The sequence below is a fragment of the Cheilinus undulatus genome, linkage group 14 (assembly GCF_018320785.1).
Source record: "Cheilinus undulatus linkage group 14, ASM1832078v1, whole genome shotgun sequence".
NCBI classification, from domain to species: Eukaryota; Metazoa; Chordata; class Actinopteri; order Labriformes; family Labridae; genus Cheilinus; species Cheilinus undulatus.
The window spans coordinates 15,710,319-15,731,483 of record NC_054878.1 but is presented as its reverse complement, the minus strand read 5'-3'; the positions used below and the strand labels follow the sequence as shown (position 1 = coordinate 15,731,483).

General features: G+C 38.1%; 1 protein-coding gene across 1 annotated transcript in view; it reads left to right on the top strand.

The window, feature by feature from the left end:
• Positions 1–21,165, top strand: part of LOC121521199 (pleckstrin homology domain interacting protein) — an 88,141-nt gene that overhangs the window by 21,959 nt on the left and 45,017 nt on the right. The window contains exons 9-16 of the mRNA XM_041804967.1: positions 978–1,078; positions 1,519–1,589; positions 2,308–2,408; positions 5,694–5,734; positions 6,252–6,350; positions 7,981–8,137; positions 9,692–9,826; positions 19,293–19,421. Coding sequence (XP_041660901.1) covers positions 978–1,078; positions 1,519–1,589; positions 2,308–2,408; positions 5,694–5,734; positions 6,252–6,350; positions 7,981–8,137; positions 9,692–9,826; positions 19,293–19,421 — 834 coding nt within the window. The remainder of the gene's footprint in view (positions 1–977; positions 1,079–1,518; positions 1,590–2,307; positions 2,409–5,693; positions 5,735–6,251; positions 6,351–7,980; positions 8,138–9,691; positions 9,827–19,292; positions 19,422–21,165) is intronic.

Sequence of the window (21,165 nt, the reverse complement as noted above, 5' to 3'; positions counted from 1 at the left end):
GCAATGCTAGTGGTGCTAATGGAGCCTAGGAGCTTGGGTAATTAAACTTGCTGCCTATTGCTAACTGTGGTTAATCACGAGTAAGCAGCACAAAACATGAATGAGGTATAGCAACAGAACAGCAGCTTTGAGTTGTTCTTCACGCTTCTTAATGTAGCAGTCTTTGATCCAACAATCCATCCAACTTTTCCACAGCAAAGATAAACATTGCTTGTCTGTCAAAGTGGCTCCGTCATGGCACAAACAATTAAAACTATAAAACTAGAACTTTTTTCTGGCTTTGGAAACTGTTGGACATATTTAAGGTAATGTATACTATACTATGTATACACTGTTCATGACTCAGCTAAAGAGAGAGAGACAGTGTTGTTTACGTGTTTTAACATGTTTTACTTTTTATTGTAATATAAATGGAAAGATCTCTGAAGTGGCTATTCAATCCAATGCATTTGGCCTTAAGCTGATTCTTCCTCAGAGGACATGAATCTTGAAATGTATTTCCTATAACAGCTTGGTGATGTAGTTTTTAGCAAACGTTAGTCATACAAGAATAAATAGTGCATTTGTTGGGGACTTGTGACTACGACACATTAATACATCTTAGATTTATGGCAGCAGGTGGGAGTGAAACTCAAAATAGAATAGATGCCCATGTTATTATAATAAAGGGACACAGTGTTTATTGTATCAGTGTGGCTCATATGTGTGTTATGACAACAAAGGAGGCTAATGGATAAGATATTTTAGGCTTTGGCTTCACAGGTAATGCCTCTTTTCAGGAGATGAATGCTTTTGGACTTTTAATTTGGTTGCAGTAAGAAGAATACAGAGCACTACCAGCCTTTTACATGTTAGTCCATGTAGTTTATGGCTATTTAAGAATCTGTCCCTACATTACCATGAATTTTTTGTGCAACACACCATGCTGTGATTGCCCATTATACTCATCTGTAACCTTTAATTGTATATGTTTGCAGTTTTCCCCTCTCTGTAGCGGCTCAAAGCGCTACCTGTCCTCCACCGGAGCAGACGGCACCATCTGCTTCTGGCAGTGGGATGCACGCACGCTCAAGTTTGGGTGAGAAACACAATACACATAGAGAAACCCAGCACAAGTGTCATCCACACCTCTACTCTGACATGTTGTAATGCACGATGTTTGTCATAGGTAGAGTTGTTTGTGTATTTTTTTAACTTCATAGCTCATTGTGCAAAATGTTTGTTCTTAAGGCAAACCATTCTTTAACACTATAATGATCTAAAACACTCAAATCATCAATTCTTTATCCTTTTTTTGAGGCTGTTTTTTGTTCTAAGTTTTTCTCAGCTTCGTTGTTTCATTTTTGATTTTCTGTATATATGAATACTCCATGATCAACAATATATTTGTGCAAGTGATATTACATCCAAGCAAAAACAAAGGTTGCAAAGCAATCTGATCAGTAAAGCCTGTTTTAATTGATCACATCAAATTAGTAGTGCATTTTTTTGATTATGTTATTCTGCTTGTGTTTCCAGTCAGAGGCCCAGTAAGTTCACAGAACGTTCCAGACCGGGAGTCCAGATGATCTGCTCTTCCTTCAGCGCAGGTGAGCACAGCTCTGTTCGATTTCCAGGTTTTCTCACATAATTTAGGAACGCTAAAGGGGATGTGGCAGCAGATCAGTGAAAGGGGACCATCATCTCAAATTAACTGGAGAGCGAGCCCACAGACAGAAACACTCAAGTGGGCCTGCTCCTGTTCAGTTAATGTGGAATAAGTGTGCTCCACTGTGGACAAGTGCATTTCTATTTTGCTTGTTATTGACCTTCAACAGTTGATGACTTTAAGGTTGCGGAAGTTGCACTCAAAATAACTAGACACGCGTCTATGTTATAAAAGTTTGATCCTCCAAGTTTTATACCATTTATTTTAAAATAAATCATGGGAAGTTGTTGATTCTGTTACTCTAGCTCCTGTACAATGCACTCCAGAAAATGTTAAGCCATTTTTGTGAGAGACACGTAAGTTAATGCAAACAGCAGAATTTTTTGCTCAGATTTTGACTGGTCTTTTTCCTGCAACCCCCCACTAATGAAATCTCACCAAGAAGTCAGAGCTGATGTGTGAACACAGCAGGAAATATTTAGACAAATCCAATCAAGTAGGCGGGATGATGACTTTTATATCATCATGGTAAATTGGTGGGATCCTTGTGCATGTAACGAGCATTCTTCATACTCTTGTCTCCTCGCCAGTAAATCCCTTTTTACTGATTTGTTAATACATTCAATTACATCTAGTCTCTGTGTGTACATTGTGTGCAGGTGGGATGTTCCTGGCCACAGGAAGCACTGATCACATCATCAGAGTGTACTACTTTGGGTCAGGACAACCAGAGAAGATCTCTGAGCTTGAGTCTCATACGGTCAGTCAACTCAAGACCTTTTTGTTTGATTGTTTCTTCCCTCAGCTCAGTCCTGTTGCTAACTTTCTTGATAAGGCTCCTTTGTGATCTGCGTTTTAATTGCATACAGATACAGACAGACCTTTCTGTCTGGAATCAGCGTGCATTTTGTTCGTTTTTCATCCGTTCTCTCAAAGCTTACGGATACAGATCAAATGTTGCGATACTGCTGCCAATCGTGGGGCGGTGTTGAGCAATGCGGCCAACATTTCAATTCAGAGTAGCAAAAACAGGAAGGAAGAAACATTTAAAATAGTTTTCTGAGGAAATATAAGTGATTAATGAGTGAGTCATTAGAAACTACAAACACCTGGACACAAAGACAGGTACTAGAAGACAACTGGACAGAGGACTGACCGTTCTTTATTCAGTCTATGTGACGGATGGAGCACCATCAATGTAGCTCAGCGAGAGACGTCAACCTCTAGTAGATTAGTTTTTCAATGTCCACTCCAACATAATAGATGCACGTCAGTATAAGGGCAATGATGGTTGTAACGCTGAAAATGCATGGATCTATTTTCATGCATGCAACCATAAATGGGCCTTTTCCAGTGTGCAGTGGTGCAATTTTCCCCATGAAAGGGATGACCCATCAAGCCCCTGATGCTTCATCAGTTGTTATAGCATTTACTTAAGCTACTTTCACACTCCCTCTCTTTTCCGTGTCTGTTATGCCTTCGTTCCACAATGCCGTTCTGTATGAAAGCGACCCTTCCACAATGGGGGGTCGATCTCGCCCCATCTCTGATCTGGATCAAGAGGTAGTATCAGAGCTGTAACAGACTTTTCCGGAAAGACTGTGAAAGGACGTCACGGCATCCGCAGCGGCGAGTGTGCGCTGCTGTCTCCATAAACCGGAGATTTAAAAACCAGCGCGGTTTAATTGAGCTGAGTTTCATCGGAAAAAAACAAAAGCGGGATAAAACAAAGAATAATGTGGATTAACTGGAGAGACTGCAAGGTTAGAGAGCTGATCACACTCTGTACAGGAGAAGAGAGAGCAGACACGTCTCTGCTCACAGCAGCGTCTGCAAAGTTCCATGATGTGTTCAAGTGAGCTTGGTACTCTGAAGTTTCTGACCTCTGACGTAAATACCTGCGCTGTGACACTGCTTAAAGTCGGACCTTCAACTCAGAAACGTGGAGGAAAAAAAGTCTATTGGATCTAATTGATCAAAATGAATGTTCGTGTTATTTTCCCCGTATTTCATTTAGAAAATACAAAGTTTTGAGCCGAGAAATCCAGAGTTTCAAGTTTCATTAAAAGCAGCACCTCGGGCAGTGGATGCCATCTGATTACGGGACGCCAGGGTGTGTGTGTAAGCTCGGGCGTGCATGGCTCTGTTACACCTTTGTGTGAACTGCTCGTTGCGGAACAGAGACAGGCATTCCTTTTCGCCTTTATTGCGGAATCTCTGTGTAAAAACGGCTTTAGACACAACCACAGTACTGAACATTTTTACTACAAGTGAATTTTTTGGTGTTTAAATAAAAGCAAAATCAAAAAGACTGTAATGCATTGAAACATACTTTATTATGATTATGATTAATGTCATCATTTTCAAGTCTTGCTGACAGTTTGCATATGCAGGCAGTCAAGGAGATTTACCATAAAACTTGGTTTGGATTGTACCCTCTAGTAAAGATCCATGTGAAGTTTGATGTATTAGATCAATAGCTCTACAGGATAATCGAATAACACACTTACTGGACAGCTATGTCAACAGTTCATTGGCAAATTGTGCAGAATATCTCCTTTTCTGCATTTTGTGTTGTTATTTGTTGATGTAAAGCACTTTGTGACCTCATAAGGCTACTTAGCCAGCCACACTTGTTATTCGGTTTCTATAAAAATGATTGAAACTGGTGCTGAATTTTGACAGTAATGCATCACTTTTTACGAAGGTCTTGGAGAAGAGTTAGTATCTTTTTTATAGGTTAAAGGTTGAGACCCACTGCTTTAAAATAACTGTATGTTAAAGGAAGGTGCTTAAACTTGTACATTTTTATCTGATTTGCAAATGGTATTTCTTAAGCTTACGGCTTAAGAAGTTTAATGTGAGACTAGGATTATTAGTTTGCCTTTGACATGATAACATACTTTCTCTGTGTGTAACAGTGAGTAGACAGCAAAAACTGGAGTTGGATTCTCAGTGTTAAACATTTCGGAGGTAATTTTAACTCCATTCTGAGTGAAATGGCCTTCAAGGTTGGAATTATTTGACGGTGTTGATGCATTCAATGTTAGTCCAAATCTGTATATAATCAGTTGATCCAGGAGTTAGAATTTCCCCGCCATACCCTTGGGCAGAGTTTAAATGTGTTTTAAATGTTTTTAGGTGTATAGATATGTGTTTAGATGTGTTTAGATGTTGCCTGCTGTACAGTGATCACTGCTAGGACTCCTTTGCTCTTGTTTCTAGTGAATTATTATTGTTTTTGATGTTGGACACTTCTGCACCATGGATAAAGTTATCCACTGAGTTACTCACTTGGTGTGCTTCATGTTATGTGCTGATTCTCATCAAATTTTTCCGTTTGCATTTTCACCTGAAATGAAAGGAAATAACACGTTGTTGTGTTAAAGTTTTTATTTTAGGAATATTTAAGTTTTTAGTGATTAATTACATAAATATTTACACCTTACAGTGTAAGGTAAATTTCTAATACCACAAGAAGTAACAAAGGCTAGTGTGAATGGTGTGGAGTCAATTCTCTAAAATGAGTCAATAATGACACTATCAGTGTTAAGCTACCACCTCTCCAAAAACAGTCAACTCCGTGATGTGGACCCCTAATGACAGTCTAAAAGTTTAACTATTTTCTCTGACAGTGCTGATTTGACTACACAGATTTTACTGTGTAGGCTGTTTCTGATACCATGATATGTTAAATGTAAAAGCTCAGGTTTGACCTTAGAAAAACAAAAAGTTGATGAAGATAAAGTTTAACTAATGAACGGAATATTTTCTCAAATGCTTTTAGCTGCATTTCATTGACTTTCTCATAAAGTTTTTTTTATAAATTATGTAGAAATTCTCAATGACAACTGAATCCATTAACTGAGGAAGGCTCTGAGATGTAGTTTAAGGCCTGGAAGAAAATTAACTTTTTCTTTTCTTTTGTTTGAAAACTGAAATGTTTACACACATTAATCTGTCATAGTACAGAGGATTAGCAGAGGAAATTCTTGTTACTCACAGTGATGTTTTTCAATTTTTCTCCTGTATTTGTCTCTCACAGGACAAAGTTGACAGCATCCAATTTTCACATTGCAGTGACAGGTGGGTTCGCACAGTTTGTGTGAGTCTGTGTGTGTGTGCGCTTCATAGTAGCTGTAATTAATGTTTGTGTGTGCTGCTGTTTGCCTTCATGGAGCCTCGGGGTGCTGTAACTGTGATTTGACGATGTCAGCAGAAACACTAACTTTACTTTCTATCAGAAGCATGCTCTAAAACACATCCTCTCTCACACATAGACACAAACACATCAGAGACTTTATAGATGTTAAATTGTGAGTGGCTGTGTGGAGTTTGCAGAAAAACAGGCTCAGCTGTAATTCCCCTGAGTTGCTGTAATCTCAGCAGTGAGGGTGGTGTGTGTCTGTGCTGAACGCAGCGACGGAGGAGATGAAGAACAAAAAGCAGAGGGGGTTGTGGGTACATACAATTAGTGTATCCTGATGTGTGCAGATGAAAACAATCGTTATAATGTAGAGAGATGAAACAGAACTGAGTGTTTTATTTAAAGTTGAGCTGCTCCGTGAATCTGGGCTCACATTAGTGTTTATGTGTGTTTCAGGTTTGTGAGTGGCAGCAGGGATGGTACAGCACGAATCTGGCAGCTGCAGCCTCAGGGCTGGAGGAGCATTCTGCTGGACATGCAGACCAAATTACCCGGGTATGTGTGTGCGTGTATGCACGTTTGTTGGTAAAAGTGTATGTGTGTATGGCTGCCTACTTCACTACTTCCTACTTCACTTGGCTGATTGTGCACGTTATAGTTTCAGCTGAAATCCAACAAAAATCATCATGTTGTGCACAAAAGTCCCACAACTGGAGTTAAAAAAAAATGCCCTATTTCACAGCTTTTCAAGATTTATTCATGAGCATTAATGCCTTTATTGAAGACATAGCATAGTGGTAGAGTGGAAATTTGGGAAAGAGAAAAAGGAATGACATGCAGTAAAGGAGCCAAAGTCAGGATCTGAATCAGGGCCGCCTGCCACAAAGACAACTATCCCTGCACATGTGGCGTTCAGACACAACCACCTGGCCACTGGCATCCCAACTGGACCAGTTTTAGGAATAGTTAAGACACAAAATGTCCTTAAAAGTTTCTGCAGATTGCTTTTATTCCTTGTAGAGTTGAGTGATCCATTGTAAGATCAGAAAATAACTCATTAAGTGGAACAGAAAAACAACACAGTGACACCTGTGTCATAAAGTGTGACACAGTGATGGATCACCCGACTGCTCAGACAGAAGATAGATTTACTTCAGGCATCACATCACAAACTGGGAATGAAAGGAGACGACAATGACAGGCTATTAAAATCTTTTTACCTAAATGGACATAACAAAAAAAAAAAAAACACAGATTCAGTAACTTTATCTGTAAACACACTCTATTTAAATTAAGCTGAAGTGTAGACATTATCACAAATGCAAACAGCAATAAATTGAGAAAGGTTAAATCTGGTTTCATCCTTTTATGATAATAAAACAAGGCCAATTATAGGGGCTTCATAAAAAATTCCCCATTTACACTAACCATATGAAAAAGTATGATTTTATTGCAAAAAACAAAGGAAATGTGTGTGCAGTTTGCCAATTTAAGTGTGTTCGTTTAGTCTCTGCATGGAGGCCTACATAAAGTTGCTATGCTTTTACATCATTGCAGTGCTGTCAGTTGGCACTCAAGCTTGTTATCGGCTTCCCTGAGATATGGTGGTGAAAAAAACCCTCTCTAGATTTGTTTTGGATTCAGCAGGGATATGTAACAAAAAAGTATTGTCTAGTACATGACGAACAGAAATGAAGAACTGTGATTTGTAGAAAATACGCACTCTGCAAAACTTGATTGTTAATTGCACTTCACATTTTAATCTCAGTAACATTGTTAATGCACATTGCATCATTACTCATAATATGGAGGCAAAATTGATGTACGTTATTGCATTTTGAGTCCTATAATCAAACTAGTCTTGGTGTAGTATAGAAAAACATCATATCTATGGGGGACTGCACTGCACTGAGATGTGATTAAGTATTTACTTCTTTTCCAAAGTTCTCAGGTGTAAACAATTATTCTGAACTTTTAAGAAACATTTGCAGGTACCTGGCTCACTCCAGAGGATTTAAGAAATATTGATTTTAATTTTTAGCAAGTATTATTTGCTTATAAATATTAAATATTTTGATCAACAGTGTTAAAAGAAGTCCTCTGTCCATTAAGTAACATTTCTTCTTCTTGCTTTTATTTTTGTGGTTATTGTTCTGAAGTGTTCGTATCAAACTCTTCCCTTCAGGAAGTACAACCCTCCACCGCTGGAAGACAAGGTGACCAAGCTGAAGGTTACCATGGTAGCATGGGATCGCCATGACGGCACGGTGATCACAGCAGCCAACAATCTGACGCTGAAGGTGTGGAACTCCACGACAGGAAACCTCGTCCACGTCCTCATGGTATGTAGAGATTGAAAATACTCAATTGTGATCACGGGTACTCAGGATTAAGTGTGAAGACTAGAGGGAGTTTTTTTTTTCTAGAGGACTGAGGATAGAGTCAGATTCAGGTATGGGAGGGCCTTCTGTGTACATGGTGGGTGACCTAACTGCTAGGCCATCTGCACCCAGACCAGCAAGAGTTTACCCAGCATTGGTAGAATATTTTTGTTTTTGATTGTAATTTTGACTTCATACACCCTTAATCTAGCACCTAGTCCTAATTGATTTCTGTCTATTAGGATTTTGTTAAGTAGTCCATGCCACACAAGACTTAATAGTCCCAACGCTTTGGTGCTATGGTCTTCATCAGGCAATAACTTTTGAAAAAGGGTATTCATCCCCAAATATTTAGATGTTTTAGGGCTGAACGGTCTATATTTTATTTCTACCACAATAGCATTATGTGAATGCACAGTAGTCACATTACAAGGACCTGCAACACTTTTACTCATTTCTGTGACAAAGGTGTGTTTATGGCTTCTTGAAACCATATCTGAAGCCAGAGACCTGCTCTAGAAGCAGCAAATTTTTTTTGTGTATATGTTGTTGTTTTTCTTTACTTCTAAAAATTGTGTATTTGGCAACTGTTTTAAATTTAGTCTTAGCCTTTTGATACATTTTGTCTTCAGTTATAGTCACATCAGTCCTTTTTAACCTATATAGTATTGGTCAAGTTTTAGTCCAAAAAATTCAGAAACTTTTTTGTCCAGTTTCAGTCAGTAGAAAGTCCTTACATTCTAGTAAAGGTTTTAGTCAAGCCTTTTATTTACTTTGAACTTACTTAATTATTAATTAAAAATTTTAGTCTCAATTTAGTCTACTTGACAAAACTAGACATACTTTTTTTCCACAGTTACTGACCCAAAGATCTATTTCTGTCTCATCTCAGTTTACTTACTACATACTTGTACCTTTATATATATACATTAAATAGATAAATGGATACTACATTACTACATTTCAGCTTAGGTTTCAGTCTACCTCAATGCCACTTTGTTTTGATAGGTATTGGTATTTTTCACTCAGCTATGTTTATCTCTTGCAGCTTTTGCTTTTGGCTAATTCACAGTCAGATTATAAATATAAAACACAACTGAGTTATTCTGAGTTTTTATGGATGTTGCATTTGCAAATTGTCCTTAAAATTTCAGTTTTATTCAATTAAATTATCTCTTTGTCACAGTTTTAAACAGTGCAACAGAAACTCTCCTCAGTGATGCGCTCAAGGACATTTAATGTTTGCTATCAATCTCAAAAGAAAAAGTAAATAGTGACTTGGATAAAATATAGTGTGATTGGGAATGCTTCTTGAATTGAAAAGGGTTGGTTTGGCACAAAAATTTAAATTTAAGCACTCTTAAACAGTTAAAATCATTCCATATTAAGTCAGAATGCCTCTTTTGTTAATGTGCTAAACATTGAAATCCACAGGTTTATTCCCTTAAGAATCAAACACTGGTGCTCTTTTTATTTCTCTGTGTGTCTTAATCTACAATTGCTCTTTAATGACAGGGTCATGAAGATGAGGTGTTTGTTCTGGAGCCACATCCCTTTGATCCCAGGATCCTCTTCTCAGCGGGGCATGATGGGAACTGTATTGTGTGGGACCTGGCTAGAGGAGTGAAGATCCGCTCTTATTTCAACATGGTGAGACTTGGCTTGTGTCTGCTTCTCTGTTTTTTATTCTCGTTGTCTCTGCCCTTTTTGGCTGAAATCAGACTGAACCTGAAAGTGATCAAATCCTCATGTTTTCCCTTACATGTAACACAGCTGCTACTCTTTATCAACAAAAACACACTGAAGTGCATTGTCCCCTCATGTCTTGACTTCTTCACACCATATGTTTTCCCTTTCAATTCTTTTCTCTCCTTCCACATGTCTCACCCACTCTGGTCCCTCCCTTCATGCTTTCACTTTCCCTCTCTTCTGTTTTTGCTTCGTCACCTCAACACCAGCGTTTACGGTCTCTGTGTGCATGAGTCAAGAGCAGGGTTAAAGAATAACACCACACTGACTAAATGTGCCCCTGTATTTTTTTATCTAACATCTTCATCATTGTGGCATCATTGTGTTGTATTTCCTGCTTGTGTCACCATGGTAACCAAGGACAGCATTCATCTGATCTCAGATAAAGTGAGTCACTCAGTGAGCTGCTGGTCAGCTGGACAAATCTTTGTGTTGATTGTGGTCAGTCTGTGAAAGGTGTTGTTTGGTAACACAAAGAGTGTGATTGTGAAATGACCAGAATCTCAGTTTGAAGTTAAAGATTACATAAATTTTTGCCCAAAAGTGGACAAAAAACAGAAGGAAAAGCACTCAGAGAGCATAGACCTCCGCCATCAGCCCTATCTCCAAATAGTGAAGAATCCTTTAAAAACATTCCTGGATCCAGATGGGGATCTGGATCACTCCAAAAAGTAATTCGCCGATTACTCCCTCTCCGGTGGGGTGGAGACACAGTGAGGCAAAGCATTGGCTTCGCTACGTGTGGAAGTCATGGCAGAGGGTGAATATTCCTCTATTCCTCCCAGCATTGTGAGTATTCTCGCTACAATTCGCGGTCTTCCTCTCTGTTACGCTCCGACGCGTCTCCTTGACCGGGCGTGCATCTTTCAGACTCTATAAACTCCAAAACGTTTAATAAGTTACTCATGTCCACCATCTCCTGGTGTAAAGTGGTAACAGAGCAGACCACTGCCATTAGCCCTATCTCCCAATAGTACAGAATCATTAAAAAAATTCCGGGATCCAGATGGTGATCCGGATCAGTCCCAAAATATCTAATCAGTTCAAAAAACAGGGTCACCGGGGCAATCTTCAGGCACACACTAGCTTGAGTCAAGGATTTAAGTAAAAAGCCTTTAATACATCAGGGCATATCTAATAAAAACAATAAAAAATCACAGGGAAAGCCAACTGGTTTCGACCACGCAGGGTCTTCATCAGGGCGTGAACAAAACACTGACACAAGTTCAGAGTGTGCCTGAAGATTGCCCCAGTGGCCCTGCTTTTTGATATATACTCCTCATTCTTCGAGAGCACCTGGCTTCAATTTGGAGTTTACAACAGAATGAGAGTGCACGGTACTTCTCCCCGTTTTTGCTATATCTAATCAGTTCTTCCTTATGCCATTTCTGACATTTCCTGAAAATTTCATGAAAATCCTGTCCTTCGTATCACCTGTCAGAGCAGGAGTTGGCCTATCAGTCAGCAGCAGGCTATGACACACCAAGCTTAGCACGTACAGTCATGTCTGAAAGAATTGGCACCCCTGGAATTTTCCAGAAAATACACCATTTCTCCCAGAAATTGTTGCAGTTACAAATGTTTTTGGTATACACATGTTTATTTCATTTATGTGCATTGGAGCAACACAAAAAATCCAAAGAAAAAAGACAAAATTGACATAATTTTACACAAAACTCAAAAAATGGGCCGGACAAAATTGTTGGCACACTGAACTTAATATTTGGTTGCACACCCTTGGGAAAAAATAATTGAAACCAGTCACTTCCAATACCCATCAACAAGCTTCTTGCACCTCTTAACTGGAATTTTGGACCACTCTTCTTTTGCAAACTGCTCCAGGTCTCTCAGAATTGAAGGGTACCTTCTTGCAACAGCAATTTTGAGATCTCTCCATAGGTGTTCTATGGGATTTAGATCTGGACTCACTGGTGGCCACTTCAGAACTCTCCAGCGCTTTGTCTCCAACCATTTCTTGGTGCTTTTTCAGGTATGTTTCAGGTCATTGTCCTGCTGGAATGCCCATGACCTCTGATGCAGACCCAGCTTTCTGACACTAGGCCCTACCTTGCAGCTCAAAATCTTTTGATAGTCTCCAGATTTCATGATTCCTTGTACCCAGTGCCAGAGGCAGCAAAATAACCCCAAAACATCTTTCAACCTCCACCATGTTTGACTGTAGGTACTGTGTTCTTTTCTTTGTAGGCCTCATTTTGTTTTCTGTAAACAGTAGAATGACATGCTTTTCCAAAAAGCTCTACCTTAGTCCCATCTGTCCACAAAATGTTCTCCCAGGATTGAGGCTTACTCAGGTACATTTTTGCAAACTCCAGTCTGGCTTTTTTACGTCTCTTTGTCAGCAGTGGGGTTCTCCCTGTTCTCCTGCCATAGCGCTTCATCTCATTCAGAAGACGACGTATGGTCCAAGCTGACACTTTTGCACCCTGAGTCTGCAGGACAGCCTGAATTTGTGTGGAAGTTGACTGAGGATGTTTATCCACCATTCCAACTATCCTGCGTCGCATTCTTTTGTCAATTTTTCTTTTCCATCCATGTCCAGGGAGATTAGCCACAGTTCCATGGGTTGTAAACTTCTTGATTATATTACGCACATATGACAAAGGAGTTTCAAGATCTCTGGAGATGGTCTTGTAACCTTGAGATTTTTCATATTTTTCCACAATTTTGCTTCTTAAGTCCTCAGACAACTCTGGGCTCTTCTTTCTCTTCTCCATGCTTGATGTGACACACACACAGGCACACAACACAAAGGTTGGGTCAACTTTTATACATTCTAACTGGCTTCAGGTGTGATTTCCATATTGCCAGAACCTGTTACTGCCACAGGTGAGTTTAAATGAGCATCACATGCTTGAAAAAAAAAGATTAACCCACAGTTTTAAAAGGGTGCCAACAATTTTGTCCGGTCCATTTTTTGAGTTTTGTGTAAAATTATGTCAATTTTGTCTTTTTCCTTTGGATTTTTTGTGTTGCTCCAATGCACATAAAGGAAATAAACATGTATAAACCAAAAACATTTGTAATTGCAACAATTTCTGGGAGAAATGGTGTATTTTCTGAAAAAAAATTCCAGGGGTGCCAATACTTTCGTCCATGACTGTATACAGAAAGAGAGCACCGCGGATACACCAAAACAGCCAGTTTAGGCTGAACAGTAATACAACAAAACACATTTCAACCACAGCTGTAACAAGCCTGATTTTTACTGCGTTTAATCTACATCACAGCATATTTTGTAGGTTTGTGTAGCCCTGAACTTGTGCAGGATCCTGCAAAGCTTATGTGCTCTTCAAAAATGTGTTGTGTTGTATGTAAAACTGTATTGTCCATAGGTATATAGTTTGGACTTAGGTGAAAGATACATGCGTATAGATGAATAATCAGTCAAACTTGCTTGCTGACTTCTGGAAAATTGAAAATACATTAACTTAATGTTTCTAGTGGCCAAACAAGAGCAAAAACAAATGTATTCCATCTCCTCCATTATCTCCTTTCTTTTATTGTTTGAAATAATTACAGTTTAATCAGCAGGTAAATTAGCTCCATTATAATTCACTCAGTTTCAGTTGTCATGTTTTACTTTATATGAGGTATGGCTATTAGAAAATGTGGCTGCTCTTATGAGGATAAAACAGTCTAACTTAGTTATATATATTGACGCCTTCCTAAAATGATAGCCAAGTCATATTTTCAAGTTTCTCAGGAGACAGAAAAAAACAGAATCAAATCTGGAATAAATTATATTTTTTGACCATTTCACACAAAAAGGTTATGACAATAGATGACCATTGACATACAAGTAATGCTGTCGGTCAGTCTGCTCAGATGCAGATACGCACAGGAGACTTACGTGACCTCAATAGGTGATGGAAATTAGGGGAGATATTTCACTAGTTTATCAGTCATGCACAGCTGCTATAGATCTAAAATATATCAAAATGTATATAGAGAGGGAAAAAGCCTTTTTTGTTGTCTATTATAAACTCTGGTTAACAGTCTGTATAGGACACATTGAGGAAATGTCTCCTGCAGAATGCAACGTGCACAACACTGCACTTTTGTATGAACTTTAGAAATAAAAATCCACTGTGTATTTCCATTGCTGCAGCCATGCAGCACCTTCATGTTTTCCTTCAGAAATGTTTGTAAATTTGAGAACATTACAGACTTCAGTTATCCCGTATGAATGTACTGCACCAAACAATGACGTCTGGAGTAATTCATAAATTTCAGAGCATTTTAGTTTTAGTTCATTAAATTAACAATGATATGGTCCCAAATTTGAAAAGCATTCATTGCAGCTTCAGATTCTGGAGTCTCTTTACTCTTTGCTTATTATCAGTGCTAGCTTCATGGAGATAGTTTGCTGATTAGAAAGACTAAAAGACTGCAACATTTATAGCCTTGCCTATAATACAGTAAACCTTATTACTTACCGATAGGGGAAGAGTCCTGCACCCTAGCAATAACTTCACAAGCTAGGCAGAATTTCTTTCTTTTTGAAGCGGCTGCCATCTTGAAAAGCTAATAAAATGGCCTCAGTTACACTCTTGACTTAGGCCATTATACAAAACGGGTAGGATCACATGGTCCGTTCAACAGAGGGTGTTGGTGATTTTACCAGAGGTGGCCAGCATCATAACGAGCTGACTGAAACAAAAAAATATATTTTTGCCAAAAAATGACATGGGCCATTATTTTAGGAAGGCGTTGATATTAAAGGTTGGGTATTCATGCAATACTGCTGTAAGTTTCCAATATGTGACATCTTTAGTTCACTACTAGCTGCTGATTAAAGGAGTTACATTTTTTGCTGAGGAGTCGGATAATGATTAGTTTAAAGGTTAAGCATTTTCTAAATTAGTTGGGGTTTTTTCTCAATTTGTTCTAAAATGTCTCCACAGATGTGTTTTTTTCCTATTGATCAGAAGTCAGAAGTTTTGGGACATCTTTGGCACACACTTTTGTCATGTTCAAAGTTTCATGCTAAATTTGCCTAACTTTTCCTTTAGTAGGGGTGTGAAGACATTCTTATCTCACGAGATGATGTGCATGGATGCCCAGAACGTTCATGATGTTGGATATTCTTCCTGCTTTCACAAAATCTTCTGTGCCATTCAAACAAACGCGCACGTGACATGCAGTGTTCCCCATACACCTCAGTTATTGTACTAAAAGATTCAGCGGCTGTTTTGTTCAATTTAACCACAAATTTTAAGTTGATGTGTGCTTTAAAACTTTCAAGCTAATCATTTTCTGACGCCTTAGCAAAAACATGTGCACTTCAATCAGTAGCTAGCAGTGGACTAAAGACGTTGCTTATTGGAAACTTACAGCACTCCTCATAATCACAGTGTCATTATTTAACAGCCATACCTCGTATATAGTCAGGAAGCAAGACAGGATTGGAAACTGGCGATTTAACGTTATTTACCTGCAGAAAAATCCATTTCACAAAGTGCCACACATTTCAGTAGCATTTAGAATAGCCATCATTGTTATCATTTAAGAATGTGATAAACTGTTTTGATAGAAGCTAAATAGGCTACGTGCATTATGGTCTTTGACAAGAGTTTAACTGTTAAATTGATTTTGCTCAGTTTTGACTGTTGTATGAGAGTTACATTGCTTTTAGCTTAGTGAACTTGTCTGAATTTAAGTTTCCATCAAATTGGCAGGGAAATTGTTGCAAGGAGCATCTTTAGATTACATGAGAGAAGTGACAGGTTAAATTTTATATAAATGTAGCACAAGCATAGGGACTCATGTCAGCACACATATCTGTCTGATATTAGCACACCATAGTCAGAAGAAGAATAAAACTCATGCTTTTCTTAACATACTTTCCTCTAAACAAATTAATGCCCATGTTATGTAAGCAAACATTTACCCACATAAGAAACAGATGGAGTAAATGGATGAATTCACGGAGAAAGGCTTGTGGCCAATGATACCATTATGAATTTTACATAACTCTTTGACCTTATCTCCCCCTTCTCATAGCGTAATTCTGAATATTAGCTCTGTTATTGGTAAACAGCACTGACATGCTCTGAAAGTATTTGGACTCTGTGCTATTTGCTCTTTCTTTGTGTGTGATTCTGAAGTAGAGCCGTCAGCACCTCCACTTTCTGTTGTGAGATGCTCACTCATGCTGACGGAGTTCATTTCACCGCCCAGTGAGATGATGAGCTGGACGGACAGGATGCAGCTCTTTTACAGTCTATAGGGAAGATGTGATATCAGTTTCACTTTGTTTGCTTCAACTTCCTTCCTATACCGAGTTGATAAGGGCTGGTCTTACAACTTAAATAACCTCCTCATTCTTGTTCAATGTGCGCAGAAAGTGTGCCCTTGTATGCCAGGGTTGAATCCCAGGCAACCCCGGATCAGTCCAACCTGAATATGATAAAAAAAAAAAAAACTTCATTATTCTGGACACAAAGGTGCAATTATTTTCATGAGTCTGGGTGTCATTTCTCTTACAAATACTGAGCTTTAGTCATCAACAACTCTGAAGATTCTCTTTGTGTTTCTCTTAGTGCGTTTGGCTTTAAGCGCTGGTTTTTGTGAGTCTGCTATTATTTTGTTATGAAGCTTATTTTCATAGAGAAGGGACAATTGCACCAATTGTACCTGTATTACCTATTTTAAAAATGTGCAAACAGCAGTAGAGTTGTGTGTCTCTTGGGAGTGCAAGTGTGGGTGTATTTCACCTTTGTGGATACTGTAGAAAAAGTTTCTTTTTGACTCGTTTGTGCCGTGAGGAACAATAATTTTAGCTTCTTTTTTTCTGTTTGAAGTCGGCTCATGCTGCTTTGGCTTTAGAATAAAGAGAGCACCATGTATCAGACATTTTTTCAGTATGTCAGGTTATTGGAGCTGACATGCACTGCTCATTCTCTTCTTATAACGCTGTCTCATTTGTGCTGATAATACCACAGCCCTTCTTTAGAATTAACTGTGTGCATTTGTTTGCTATCATTCTAATGCAGCAGGTTTCCATTAACCTAATAGAAGTGCAGTTGAAGTCAAAACGTCTTTGTCTCATGTTCAATAACTTGGACCACTCTGCACATACAGCTCAGGAAAAAATAAAGGAAAAACACTATTTACTCTTTTATATACTGTTGGTATGTTGTGCATTTTTTGAAACTCAGTAATCATCTTTTTTTGTTTTGTCCATGCAACATCTAATCAGCTTTATCCATTACCCCCCAACTTCCTAATCTGCTCGATAAAAATTTTATTTTTTTAAAACAGATGAATGGATTAGGTAACAAAAAAAATGTACAAAACAAATGTAGACATCCACAGTATCCGTTTATTAAACCAGTGGAAGCTCAGACTTCTTTCCCCTATCTGAGCCTCTTTTGTTTACATTTTGATCTTTATTTACTGTTTTGTTACTGCTTACACTCTTGTTTTGGCAATTATTTGCACTCTAAAATTGTACCAGAAATATAATTTTATAATGTGGTTTGATTTCTAAATATGTCAGTCTTTGTAAAAATTAATTGGAAAAAGAAAATTCTGACAAATGACTCATGCACACATCCACTTACTCATTATGTATAATGCATTATAACAGATTGCATATTAAAAATTACAATATTAGCCATAGATATTCTGCTGGCAATTTTCTTTTTTCTAAATACATATAGAACTATGCCATTCAAGCCTAATTTGAGCCTCAGTTAGTCTGCTTCAATATGCGAAAGAGAAACATTGCGGTGAAAAACATGGCAAGTAACAGATACATTTTAATATCTGATGATACACCTTTTTTAAGATGTGTTTTGGGGCTTTTTATGTCTTTATTTATTTATTTAAAAGGGGAGGACAGTGGATAGAATCAGAAACAGGGATAAAAGAGTGGGGGAGAGACAAGAGGAAACTGAGCCACAGGCCAACCCCGGCCGCATAACCATTTTTTACAAAGCCATTCATTTTTCATTAAACCCTCTGTGACTGGTGTTGTTTTCCATTTGACCATAAAGCAGTTCTTTTTGTTTGTTAATTGTTATTATTATTTTTATAAATTTTTGTTTTTTCACTATTGCCTTTTTCAAAACATTAAGAGAGTCTATGTTTGATAAGTGCATGTGTTGCAGAATGAGATATTGTAAATCCATGAGTAATAATGTTTTATAATCTGGATCACAATCATTGTTATTATGATTATTGGTCTAATCAAGCAGCCCTACCTCTTAGAGGCAGTTTTCTGCTAATCCGTAGCTCTAGTTACCTGTAATGCTGGCTGTATCATTTTTAATACTCACATTTTCAACATGATTGAGGCTGCATGCTTTCTGTGACCTGTAGAGTTATTTGTAGGTTTTTCAATAAAATAAGAACTCACTGAGGATACAGATGATTAAAAATCTTTTATAAAATGTGATTCCTTTGGCATTACATGTTTAGAAATACACATTTCTGCAATTTAATATGCTAATATATATGCAAGTTAACTCATTTATTTTTACTGTGGCCTCAGTTCTTTTTCTGTATTATGTTTAGACTTAAGCTTTTATACATCAGTTTCATTATATTGTTCTGTGTGGCATATGTGCTTAAAACGCTTCCTTTGTTTGTATTTTTATTCATTCTGTGCTCATATTTATAGGTCAGGTTCTCCATCTGGAAGCAGATTAAGCTACTGCACTAAACGTCTGAGAAAAGATGCTTTGCTGTGCTCTGTTCTTACACAACATCTGCATTCTTGCTTTGTATATTAAGTCCCACATTAAGCTGCAGATGGTGACGAAACATGCACCAAACCTGCATTTTTTCTTTCAGCAGAAGATGAATGTGAATTCATGCTCTAACACAGGATTTTTTAACTGAATGAGGAAGAAAGAGGCAACAACTCCTCTTTCACCATGATTTAATGGAGCTATTTATAGAGTGAAGGAATACCCATAGTTCAAAGTGAAGGCTGCAGTCAGCTGACGGTCTGAACAGTGAGAGCTTTGTCTCTTCAATTTTCTGCTGATGATGTTTCGTTTTCTGCAGGTGCAGCTTCATGTTGTTTGACTGCTTTTACTGCCTGTCAGACTTTTTATGTTTTCATTTTTGCTGCTGGAATGAAAAAAAAACGTACTGCAGGTTTACCTGGAAAAAAAAACAGCAGTTTCTTAATGTGAATATTGGCTGAATCATAAATGTATTACTTTCATGTATTGTTTAAGAATTACCTTGTTGATCAATGTTTGTTAGCACCATTTGTGTGCTTTATGGATTACCAGAAGACGTAAAACTCCCCCGGCTAGTGTAATAAAATGATTTACAGTGAGCACCTACTTCATTTCTCTATCTCTCTCTCTTTTTCTCTCTCTGTGGATAGATCGAGGGCCAGGGCCATGGAGCATTGTTTGACTGCAAATGTAGTCCAGATGGGCAGCATTTTGCAGCCACGGACTCCCACGGACACCTGCTCATCTTTGGTTTTGGCTCCAGCAGCAAATACGACAAGGTAAAGAAGCAGACTTAACGAAAGTATGAATATAATTAGACATACCTGCCTGCGGTTTGACTCAGGTCACTGCTGTTACCTGTTAATGTAGGATTTTCTCTCTTTGAGCAATAAATCTGATTTTACATGGTCTTAGTGACTCAATGCTGAGGTTGAGGCTAGAATTGGGGCAGTTATTTTGGACTCTAACCTGTCTATTGAGAGGTTAAGAAGAGTGCAGTCCTGTGTTTAATTGCAGTAAAGTTTATTCAACAGGATCAGTGCACAGCAAAACTGTTGAGCTACAAAGCTTTTTTTACATCTGTAGGACAGGAAGATGCAAAAACTAATTATGAGAACAATAAAAAAACTATATGCAAACATTTAAAAACAAAACATTATTACAGGATGTCACATGGATGACATATTTCAAATAGTAACGGTTCAGTTCTGTAATCACATGACTGGTTTGTCTTGAGCCATGGTTTAAGTTTAGTTTTAAAAACACTGAAGCTTGTTCAGTCTCTGATTTGTTTCTCTGCTTCCGTCAAAACAAACATCTCCAGTTTGTCCAATGTGCTGCTGCTAAAAGTGAAGCAGCTCTGAGCAGAGACCACTTTTCATCAGTAGCGCAACTGCTGTAGCTGTCAGTGATATTTTGAATTGATTTTTTAAAAAGTTTTTATGAATACTTTTCAAACCCAGAAATGTCTAGCCTCTAGCTGTATTGCTGACCTCTTAACTCTTTGTGAACCAAAGCAGCATGAAATACTGAAATCGAGGCCTGTTTATACATTTCATTGTTCGGGCATGACACTTAAAAGCGACCACCTTTCCACAGTCAGAGCACTTGAGTTATAGATTGCTTTGCAGTGGATTTTAGAAACAGCTAGCAAGACTAAATCTCTTTTTACTCACTTTGAAAAACAGCGTTTCTGCCAATCATCAATGTAAGGGTTTTTGTATCTTCCATGCCTCTTTCTTTCTCCATCTCCATTTAACCTTTATTTTATTAGGAATATTCCAATAGAGAAACAAAGTTACTTATCTACATGTTTAAAAATTCTCTTTCCCCTTCTTTTTTTAATAATTTATGGATAAAATCCATATTTTACAGATTGACACCATCATAGACTAGTAAATGTAGTAAGTGGAAAATCTGCCCTTGGTCTTAACTTTTCCTCTCAAAAGTTGGTAGAATTCAGGGCTGTACCCTTTCTGATTGTTTTGATACTATCATTAATAAATCTACCTATAATGTGATCTTTCTCACGTCATCAACATATCTGATTAATTGCGATTTATTGATCACAAAGCCTGTAATTATTTGGATTCTTTTTTGTATCAACTGACAGCACCAATAAAAATTCACGGCAGAATCATAAACGAACAATCAGTGCAGCTTTCACTTACATGCATTAATATTGGGTTTTGATGGTAGCTGACCCCCTACAGAGAAAACACACATTCATACACAAATCTGTACACACAGAGATAAACAAACTACAAAACGCTTGGGAGAAGAACTCAGTGTTTCAACAGACCTCAGGTCAGCAGACACGCCAGATGTATTTGTTTCACACATCCATCTGGAAAGCATTCAATACTAAACATTTGGGAAAGGGCAGAGGATTTGAAAAAAACTCGGAGTGTGATTGGATGAACGTTCTGTCACATCTTTACGGGCCAATCAGGGCAACAAAACACGTGACGTAGCTGGGAGCAAGGTCCGCATGCGCAGCTACCGATGAATAATGCGAACCAT